Genomic DNA, 11,424 nt, shown 5'->3' with positions numbered 1-11,424 from the left:
TTTCCTAGGAAGTTCGTTTCAAACCTAGTCGGAAAAAAGAAGAAATGTCATATTTTAGCTTCGAAATTTCATTCGACGGTGAGGGTGAATATCTGCTGAGAAAGAGCGACTAATGAGTGAGACCAGTTTACTCTGAAGAATGAAAAAAGTTAAAATTAGTGTTATATCTTGACCCGACAATAACAGGGTCCTCGCCGTTTAAGGGTTTTAATCTGTTCAGTGACCAGTGTGTTGTGGGTTATTCGGAGACAGTGCAATAGGTATCGTCCTGTTATTGACCTTCTCAGCTAAGTTGCGGGGTTAGTATAACTGACTGAATGTGAATGGCAATGCCACATACAATATCTGGATAGAATTATGACTCGTTTCATTGTGCGCATGATAGGGCTCGGTGAAAAATAGGTTTGAAACTGCCAAACGAGTGCAGAGTCTCATAAGAAGATTTTTGGCTACACTCATCGTTGCTTGAGAATCCATTTGGATCGCTCATGCAGAGAGGCCGCTGCAGTTTCTTGGTGAGAAAGGCTATTGACGAAGATCATGGATGAATGCGACGGTATTTATCCATAGCACTGGAGGAGGCTACATGACCACATGTCCGTCCGCTTGAGTATTTATGCCTTTTTCCCCGGGATGGATACGAGGTATTCTCCCTTCCTATCATGTGAGAACGAAGACAGCATTTCCACTTCGTGGGTTCCCACCGTACTGTGACATAATTGCATGCTGCAGAAAACCGCGCGTTTCAATGGTAGTTCAGTTCGAGTAACTTTCGTTATGGACTTACCAACATAAGTTAGGTAGCCAGGAGTTTCACCCTAACTGTTTACTGGATGTGCTACCTTGCAGCAGTTAGAAAACTACGAAGCTTACCAACATAATGTGTGAGGGAATGTTGGCCAGCGGCTAGACGCACAATGCATTTTTCTGCAAAACCCCTGCGAGCGAAATAAAAACTTTAACGTCAAACTGTTGCACTTCTTTGCATATATGCATATACGCGTAGACTGAAAACCCCCTCATCTGCCGTCATTTTTTGCGATTTGTTTTGATCGACCCCTTCTGAAAATTATTGGCGCACATTCGGCTTTGAACCTCGTCTGCTATGCCTTCGGAAGTGGCTTTCTTTGAGAAATTTGTGGGTGTATCGTTTTCATCCTTCACGGCATTTGAGAAGACCGTAACTGAATACATGAAGGATAACTTTATGATATTTGTGCGTTCATCCAGTAATCGAAGCACCAACCCAATTTTGCGTTGCGAATGGGTGTACAACAAATGCAGCAGACGCCCTCAAAGACCAACAGAAAGCCGTGAAATCTGAAGAAGCTAGTAAGCCGAGCGTGTTTTCTAATAAAAAAGTACGCGAAGCACCAGCTGTCCAGTGCGGTTTTGTCTAAGGAGACAAAGGAACGAACTGGCAGTGACCTCTTATTTCCTGAAACACAACCACAATCTGTCAAAGTTTTTGTACAATCGGCTTCCAGTCAATCGACGCCTAACCGAAGACGAGTTGGCCACATGCCAAGTCCTCCTGAGATATGGAACGCCGTCATCTGAGGTGCGGCAGTTTGTGGCGGATTAATTCGGAAAGATTCTTACATCTAAGGATATACACAACTACCGCCGGAAGTGTCGACCGGCTATGTTGAGTAGGTGCCGAATGGTTGGGTTTTAATGTAGCAGATGATTTGCCTTCGGTCCTGGTGAAACTTCGGGAGACCGGACGTGTCCTTGTGTGTCAGGGAGAGGAACGTCACCATAGCCACTTACGTTTGTCCCGATGGCAGCAGATAGCGGTATTCCGACGCTTTCCAGATGTAGTAACTGTGGACGGGACACATGCAACAAACCGCCTTGGGTAAGTTTTTTTAAAGCATCTAATATTCGGCATTTAGATATAAACTATACACATTCTTGATAACGGACGGCATGGGAACCGGGCGTCCGGTTATGTATGCGTTCGTAGAAAGCGAGCAGTTTACTCTCATCTGTAAACTGTTCGGCTTATTCAAAGAAATGATGGGGAAGCGTATCCGGTCAGGACCTTTGTAATGAACAAGTTGGCGGCGCAGATGCGTTCGGCAAAAGTCGTGTTCGGCTGTGGCATTATGCTTTGCTACTTTCATGTCCACAAAGCCATCAGGAAGCACGTGTGTATCATTTAATATCCATGTATATTGGTCATAGACACATTCTGCGAACACCCTGCACACATTTTAACGCATGGCTCTCCTGGACAATGCTGTACAGTAGGTTTCATGTTCATCATATTACAAGCACACAGATTCCGACAAGATATACAGCTTCTGTGCCTAACCGATCTCCGATTTCTCTCTTATCGTACGGCTCGCCGGTTGTACATCACCCGAAAATGGGCCATACATGCACAGTCCGGAATGGCTCATTTTGGTAATGTGACCAACAACTAACTGGAGAATGCAAACGGGCGCCTTAATGATCGGGTGCACCACCCCGACACGTTGGAGCATGCCATTCAAAAGGTGTTCCGGCACGCCGAGTGGCTCATGCGGGAGTTTGAGATGCATACGTTGTACCACTGCGACAGGCGGCAAATCCTGGAGGGTGACGCCGACGTCCTAAACGAAGTCTGTCGAGTGGCGGCATATGCATGCTTTCTCGTTTTGAGGCACTGGGGTCCGTGACCGCCGCGGCTGCCGTATGAAAGTGTCGGAACAAACAAGGTGAGGTCGAGCTACTTGAACTAACTTATAGTTTGTGGTGCAAACACCCAGATGTTCCCAGACTGTCGGCACCTTTGCTGGAGAATGCACATGCCCTTTCTATCAGGCGATGTGGCTCCCCCGCGTACACCTGTTCTCTGAATTCCGAGATCAGTCCGTTACGAGCAGTAAGAACTATTCTTCATTGACTTTTTTAGCTTGCTTTCCAATCCACTAACGATGGCTGTCAGATTACAACCTGCCGGGAAAAGGTGTACTCCTTACACTTGTTCCCAAGCCACCCCCGAGCTTCCGATGGTCTTCGTAAACAACTGAATCGGGTGATGGATAAGCTTCAGAGGCTGGAACTCAAGGAGGCCGCCGCCATATTTAAGCGGTTGATTGTTCAGGGACAAATCCTGCTGCGCCAAGCCTCAAAGTCTGCAACCGACGACCTGCCGTTGGTGGTCGAGGATACTGCACCTCAACCCAGATGGCGGTCTGGAAACGCTGCCTTGGGGTTCTGTGTGCTCTGTGACCAGCCTACTACTACCAGTGGCCGCTGGTGTACAACGGGTCGCGTGTCATATCACGCCGAGTGTTGTGACGGTGAACCCTGCCCACTGTGTGGTGATGCTTTTCAGGCTTGTCCCAAAGGTGGGTCCACATGAAAATAAATCACTTTGGGTTCTTAGCTCCGGGCCCATCCAGAAAACGCAGAGGTGTGCTTGCTATCCGGTCCGCAAAAAGGGCGTCTTATGATGTTGACCTGGACCGAAGCACAGATTCCCAGCACAGTGTGTCCCGTAAGTCCGTGTGCGTCCGTGTTTTCGGGTCCACAGAGGAACTACTCGACGGCCGTGAGTCTGTCTGACAACTACGACTAACTCTGTAGAGCGCCGGCTAGATGAAAGAGATGAAGATGATTTCATGTGATCCATCGGCTCCGGAAAGTTTGTCTGGTAATGAGATCCTATGCATTACATGTAAGTCTCGTATTTCTTGAGAGGTGCACTAAACAGGCATGCGAAATAACCGCTGAAGATGGCATTGTGTGAACAGGCACCTACGACAGCATAGTCGCTGCAGTGAATTTTGGGGTAAGTATCTCTACCTGTTTGTCGGCCGCCCGCTTTATGGTGATACTTCAATAACCTGAATTATATCTTCTTCCCATTTCAGGACTTCAACGGCCAAATGAACGCTCCTCACGAAGAAGAAAATGCGCCTCACAGAAGGACATATGTAAACTTCAAAACGACCAATGTATCTCAAAATTTCAAGACGTCCATTTTGAGCCTTTTCTACGTTACCGATGGCTGGATTAGTCAGGCATCGTGTACCCCTGGCCAGATTTTAGTGGTGTGCGTCGGTTAAGATGGTTCAGCTGTCTGGTACTATCGACGTAGGCTCAACGTGGCTAGTTATTTAGGCATCGCGTACCCCTGGCCGCATGTTAGTGGTGTGCGTCGGTTAAGATCGTTCAGCTGTCTGATATTATCGACGTAGGCTCAATGTGGCTAGTTAGTTAAGCATCGTGTACCCCTGGCCGCATGTTATTGGTGTGCGTCGGTTAAGATTGTTCAGCTGTCCGGTATTATCGACGTAGGCTCAATGTGGCTAGTTAGTTAAGCATCGTGTACCCCTGGCTGCATGTTATTGGTGAGCGTCAGTTAAGATCGATAAACCTCGAGGTCTTTCTAGCATAATTCGCAACCTATAATCAAAAACTCTGTAATTTGTCAGCCAACGTGGACGATGTTTATCAGATAATTAGTGTGCACTACGGAATTTTTACTGGCAACAAAGAATCATCGATCAAAATTCGTTTCCACGAATGCGCCTACTCATATGTTGCATCTCCAAAGACCATTTAGATTCTAGAATGTTGAGGAAATCTGTTCCGATGGAAAAATACGTGAAAGTTACCTTCATTGTATGTGAGTCAACCTTTCCCACAATTCACGATTTTTTATCATCAGGCAACGTATTCACAGTCGGCGGTGTTTATTGACATGGAGATTTCATTCACTTAAAAAAAATCGCCATAGTGATGGATTTTCAATAATACAGGAGCATATACATTATACATAGACATTCTACACTATGAAGTAGCAAGTCTGAAAATGCCGTAGGTTTCGAGAAATCAATCTCATTGTGCGAATAGCCAGCGGCAGAATGTTGCATCGTTTATTTTCAATCTTGGTGGCACGCTATGGGAGCAGTATGGTGCAGTTAGTCTCTGGGGTTTAAGGTTTAGGAAATTGATGGGAAGGGATGGAAGATGGGAAATGGAAATCTAACGAACCAAATCCCAAGAGAGGAGCTTGCGTATGATCAGTGCCTACTGGCGCACTTACCTGAATGGGGGTCCTTTATACAGCAAAGCTGCTCACCTGAAAGCTGCAGCAATGAACATTTTCTGACATAGATCGGACACTTCGTGCGCGTTTTCCTTCATAGTTAAGAAGATCCCCGTCCAATTCTTCTTCTACGACTTCTGTGTATGCGACTTTTGAAGTGGGTGATTTTCCAGGTTCAACAATTATCTTGTATTGGAAAATGGTACAAGGAACTTCTCAGCTTGCCAAAAATGTGATTTGCTGAAATTGCGCGAAAGCTGTTTGTTGTTTTGCAGCACTGAAGCGTTGTGTAACTCCATACAACGTACGACACGCTCACTGAAGCGAAAAGTTATTCTACCAGACCATCCCTCTCTCCCACCACCTCCGCTGTATAATCGTACAATTTGAGCCGCTATAGCTTAGACGGTTGAAGCTAAATTGAGCTCTCTTACATCGACGGTTGCACCGAAATGGTTTTAAAGCTTCCACCATTACACATTTTTTGTCATGCTTCAGACAAGGAGCCTTATGTTTTGCCCTCATTCGCTCTGTTTGTAACTCCATACAACGTACGACACGCTCACTGAAGCGAAAAGTTATTCTACCAGACCATCCCTCTCTCCCACCACCTCCGCTGTATAATCGTACAATTTGAGCCGCTATAGCTTAGACGGTTGAAGCTAAATTGAGCTCTCTTACATCGACGGTTGCACCGAAATGGTTTTAAAGCTTCCACCATTACACATTTTTTGTCATGCTTCAGACAAGGAGCCTTATGTTTTGCCCTCATTCGCTCTGTTTTTTGCCCGCTACCTTCAAATCCCAACGATTCGAACTTGCTCGAGGTTCTTTCCCAAAACTTATAGTAATTGCGCTTCCATGCCTGCGCCGGTTTAGTAATGACCACGCTTATATCAGATAATGCCCACCACCCATGATGCTGTCTCTTTCCCCCCCCCCCCCCCCCCCCCCCCTGCCATACTTTTATTATGGCTGTAACATTATGACCACACCCGGTGGTATGCCACCCAAAATTTGATTATAAACATTATTATTTGCTGAAGGCGCACCTCTGCGGTTAAATTCACCCTGGTATCTCCCGCCCGAGTAGATGGGACCTGAAGCATGTATTCCCGTAACTCTGGAAGTTTTATTCCGAGCAATCATCGTGATAAAACACTAATTCACTTCTGAAAATCATGCGGAGTTTGAAGAACGTAATTATTTTCGTATATAAATTGTAATCACCGTAGTTCATTGAGTGAATGAAAGGCGCAAGCGTTGTCATACATCATATAATTTCTGTTGAAAACTTGATATCGCCCTGAAGGCATTCACATCATGTTTACTGGAAGCGGGCACTCCACTACGTATGGCAAAGAACAGCAGGTTCTTGTAGTCCACCTCGGAAATTGGCCAGATTGTTCGTGAGCTAGTAGTGGCAATGCCAACCATTGTACTCCACCATTAACCAAGGAGAAGCTTGAAAGTCTAAGTGGGAATTGTTCGGCGAGTCCCTCACTACTTTTATAACACAGCAACGATGACCCTACTGATGTACGCACACATACACAACTTGTTGAGTCATAGGGGCTCCTCGGCTGCACAATACTCTTAGCTGCAAAACTCTTAGCTGCGAGTGGAATCAAACATTTTACGCCCAAATGTTGCGCCCGTGAGCGAACCAAATATTCCCCAAACCTATGCTTACGTTTTCGTAACTCACCGAATTTCATTACCGGCTTCCGCGAACGCGTCTGGTGGAAAAAATTCTGGTGAGTAATTACCTAACATCACTGGGACCCAAGGATGCCTCAAAAGTCCGGACTGGTATTTTGAACTCCATTGCCTGTCCGTTTTAGTCCACCAGGGACCCGAGGTAGCTTTCGAAAAGTGAATTCCACTGTGTAAATACTGAGTGCCTGAGTCATATCGGAGGAACCGTGAAGTTGGATACACTCTAAAATCTGATTAAAACAAATTCCAACCAGTGTAATTTAGGATAAGCTGGTTCTCGGTTTGGGCATATATACGGATAAATACAATATTCACGGATTCACGGATTGATACACGGGATCGAGGCTTTTGCCCAAGTTTCCCGGGTCGGTTTTGTTCTTGTCGGTCAGTGGCTGTCGTTCACCTGAAAGGTACAAGTGAAAAAAGGGTGTAGCACTGCTCTTTATGTTTTCAGCGCGGGGCAATATGCTCACCAGCGCGAGGATTCGCATAAATAAATGTCTAATAGTGCTTTAAATTGGGTTCGAGAAGGAGCGTGTACAACCGTCGGAAGAAGGTCATTCCACGCAGCTACTACCCGAAATGAAAAAAGTTTTGTCTAATGAATGTGTGTGCCCTGAGCTTGAAGATTTTCTTACTATGTCCCCGCCGGGTGTTTGCTGGGTCAACGGTAAAAAACCTGTTTGCCAAGCTTTGTTCAAACAGGGCGTAAGTAAGAATTAGGTCCCCTCGGAGGCGACGGTACTCCAGGGGAAAGAGATCAAGCGTCGCGAGACGCGTTTCGTAGTCCACGGACTTGAGGCCGGCAACCATTCTCGTGGCGGCCCGCTGGACACGCTCAATGAGGGTAACGTCTTTCGTACGTCCTGAGTAGACAACTTGGTTGGCGTACTCCAGGAGCGGTCTGACGTAGGCCCCATAGAGTATTTGGAAGTCCATGCGAGTAATACGGGAGAAGGTACGTCGGATCATCCGTAAAACGGCGAATGCCTTTTGGGCCGATTTCTCATGGTGTAGTGCGAAGGACAAGTTTGAGGAAACCCAGATGCCTAAATCTTTTTTGGCATCTATCCTCATGATGTTTTCTGGTCCCTTTTCACCATGCATAACAAAGGCATTCGCTGAATCCCCTCCAAACGACACATGGACGCACTTTCATAATTCAGAGGAAGGTGCCAGTCCAACGACCACTGCTTGGCAGCGTCTACATCCATTTGGAGGGCGCTGGCATTGGAACTCCAGGATTTCAAGTCGTCCGCAAAAAGTAAACATGGACTCGCAAGAACGTCTGGGAGGTCGTTGACGTAGATCAGAAACAGGAGTGGTCCCAAGACGGAGCCTTGAGGAACTCCAATGGAGACCGGCGCTGGAGAGGAATAGGTTGAGCCTATTCTCACTCGGAATGACCTGTCTGATAGGAACGCCTTGATCCAGCGAAGGATTTTCCCTTGAATCCCGTAAGACTCGAGTTTGTGGAGCAGCGGGACGTGTGGGACCCTATCAAATGCTTTTGAGAAGTCGAAAAATATGGCATCCGATATGAGTCCTTCGTCCTTGGCTTGGGTTAAGCTGTCCATAAACACGAGCATGTTTGTCACGCAAGAACGGTTTGGGAGAAATCCGTGTTGAGCTGGAGATATCAGATTGCTGGAAGTAGGGTGATCTAGGATGGCTCGCTTCAGAATGCGTTCCATTCAAACGTAAATAATCTTTCGAAACGCAATGGCTTTAGAGAAACTTGCAAATGGCAGATGGAAAGAGGTGGATTTGAAAACTTGTGACATTCCACGCGTGAAGGGCGAGCAAGCTAGATTCAACGCGTGTCCAATTCTAATTGGGTGAAAATTTCAGCGAATGGAAGATCAGTTTTCAAGTGCATGACAATCCGTAGAAAGATAACAGCTCTTTACCCTACTTTAAAGTATCGTATAGCAATATTGCTTTGTGGGTAACTGAGGAACATATATAGGTACCTTAAGAAAAGGCGTGTAGGAGGAACCATTAAAATGGATCGCACCGTGTTGCGTGGCCTTCATATTCATTTATCAAGGTCATATGGGCGATTCCCACCATTAAAGTATGGTCGCCGGCGCGGACCTTTTTGATGCGCACCATGCGTATCTCTTGGGTAATTTTCAGCACGCTTTAAGGATCCTTCAGAAAATAAAGGTAAAATCTAGTTGGAGGTACTTTATCATTCTCCAGGACAAGGAATTGCAGTTAAAGGTCGACGTACTCACGTACCGCGTTTACCTAGCTCAGAAAAAGTACGGTGTTGTGTTAGATGAAATACGGGAGGATTCGGAACATATTGAGCTCCGGTTCATTCGCCTTCTAGCCTCTTTCTTCACATCCACAAACGCAAAGTGAGAAAGTGCTTTTGAGAACGATAATCCAAACAGAGAACGGGTTTTACGAGAAGCAGAAAAGCTTTTGACGGGAACTTTAGGCGAGGACGCAGAATTAGTTCTAGTCCTGGCCGCCACTCTGTATCTCAATGCAGACGTAAGTCTCCTTCATTGGTGGTGTCAATCTTCTTTAGCTGCCTGAGCTGGCTTTGAAGACACTTCATCCAGGCGAGGGTGTCTATTGGTGAGTCCCACGTTTTTCTCAGCCCTCGATCGACACAATTTCCCAGTTATCCTTTAATGTTTGAAATTTCGCTTGGTTTCGTTGCTTCCAGAGTACTCTTACTTTGGTCATAGCCAATTTATAACAGTTGGGCGAGATGGCTCAAGTGGTTAGAGCGCGAATTTACTGACCGGAAGGTTCGTGGTTCGAACCCGACCTCTGACTCGACTTCCCGTGCATAGGCTTGGGCAACCTGGCAGTATCCCAGCCCTCGTGCCTTCGTGTGGCATGGTAGCTAGGCACCGAAAGGGTGTTGCAGCTGAATGATTATTATTAAATTATACTCCGTTTAGCGCGAGTACAGATGTTTCTACAAAATGTCTGCGCCGAATCCCTGCAGTTGCGCACCCGAATGCCGACTTGGTGCGGAAATAAGACGAACTCCGCACCTAGTCTGCATTCGACTAGGTTGGCCGAATCGCAAATTTGGCCCATTGAATGCACCACGACGCTTTATGTACATAAAAATTGCGGTACGTAACGCACTGTATTGTATTACAAAGCACTACAACCCATAGTGAGATTTTCGAGTTTCCTTACCAGCGACTTGTCATGTTGTACTGACCAGACTACCCATAGATGCTTCCACAACAGACTGCTCGCATGGGTATTGAAAAAGTGGTTTTACGTTTGTATGCAGGACAGGAGATTCCATATAATATATTGGTTGACCTGCAGCCGTTTTAGCACGTTCATCCTCTATACAGTGATGTTCGGTTTCTTTCGGACTTTGGATGTTTGTCACTGAAAACCTTTACACTGATGAGTTTGCAGTGAAAAAAAACTGAATTACATTACCCTTGAAGGTTCAATCATCATCATAGTCATCACCGAAACCATGACATCAGTGATCGACACTGATGCTCCGCTGCAGCACTATCATGACTGATTTGGAAGGCTTGTTTTGGACAAAAAAGAGGCGACGACGGGGGAGGGACTAAGTTCTAGCCTACCACAGTCATTTGGAGAGGCTCACTTCCAGACACTCATTCAGGTAATCTGGATAGAAACCGCCAACAGGAACGCCATTGACATCCATCGACAACTATATCTTGCAGCATCTCCAATCAGATGTTGTGAGAATCACTCGGTTCCTATCCTGAAAGGCGAGTTGCACCGATCGTACTCAGACTTTTCGTAATCTTTTCCATACTCCTCTGCCAGGTCTAGGGTTGGTCACCGCTTTGCTTCCGCCACTCTGAATCGGGCACGGAAAACACTCGGCAAACGGTGGTTGGATATGCGCGATACATGACCTAACCAACCCAGCTTCCGGCGCTAAACACACTCTTCGATGTAAGTTCCCGTGGCACAACCGAACACTCGCTTCCCCATTGCTCGTCACGAGTCCTCCGACACCAGTCCCCACGAGCTATGGTTCTGAGACAACGGATGTTGAAGACCGAAAGGCCTCTCGGTCCCGCTGCTGGAACAGGCCAACCTTCACATCCATACAAAAAAACAGCCCGTACTGTAGCCTGATACACACGCCTTTTGGGAATCAAGGATATACAGCTTTGACGCCGTAGTGGTCTCAAATTAACAAACGCGACCTGAGCCCTGCAGATTCGTTCATTTGCCTCACCTCTCACACTATTATCAAAACTAATGCAACTCCCAAGATATGCAAAATGCTCCATAACTTCGAGTACCTCTCCCTGGATTGTAAGTGGCGTGTTCAGTGACTGCATTTCCACGAGAATGACCTTACGATTTATGGGTGCATACTTCATACCAAAGGACGGGATGGCTTTAGTCAGTTCATCGGAAAACACCTGTGCCTCCTCTTCCAAGATGAGGACAATGTCGTCTCGGCAGTTTTCGTCAGCTGCTACTTAAACACCAGGGTCTCGAAGACCTTCCAGCATTCGTGTATTTCATCGATCAGGAAATTAAGTTGGGATGGAGGAAGTGGGAACTCCTAACGGACAGTGCTTTGCTTTTGGATAGTTTCCTATGGTCTCCACAGATGTATTAGTTAGATTTGTCAGTTACACCGGAATCGAGAACACGAACGATTGTGAGGA

General features: G+C 46.4%; 1 protein-coding gene across 1 annotated transcript; it reads left to right on the top strand.

The window, feature by feature from the left end:
- Positions 1-8,845: 8,845 nt before the first annotated feature.
- On the top strand, positions 8,846-10,926 carry T265_06566 (hypothetical protein; the record flags this gene model as incomplete). Its single annotated transcript, XM_009171869.1, has 5 exons — positions 8,846-9,132; positions 9,169-9,271; positions 9,309-9,358; positions 10,295-10,473; positions 10,667-10,926. The coding sequence occupies 5 exons, from the start codon at positions 8,846-8,848 to the stop codon at positions 10,924-10,926; spliced, it is 879 nt and encodes a 292-aa protein (XP_009170133.1).
- Positions 10,927-11,424: the final 498 nt, after the last annotated feature.

This window comes from Opisthorchis viverrini (genome assembly GCF_000715545.1).
Source record: "Opisthorchis viverrini unplaced genomic scaffold opera_v5_138, whole genome shotgun sequence".
In the NCBI taxonomy this organism is placed as follows: domain Eukaryota; kingdom Metazoa; phylum Platyhelminthes; class Trematoda; order Opisthorchiida; family Opisthorchiidae; genus Opisthorchis; species Opisthorchis viverrini.
This window is presented reverse-complemented; position numbering and strand designations above follow the sequence as displayed.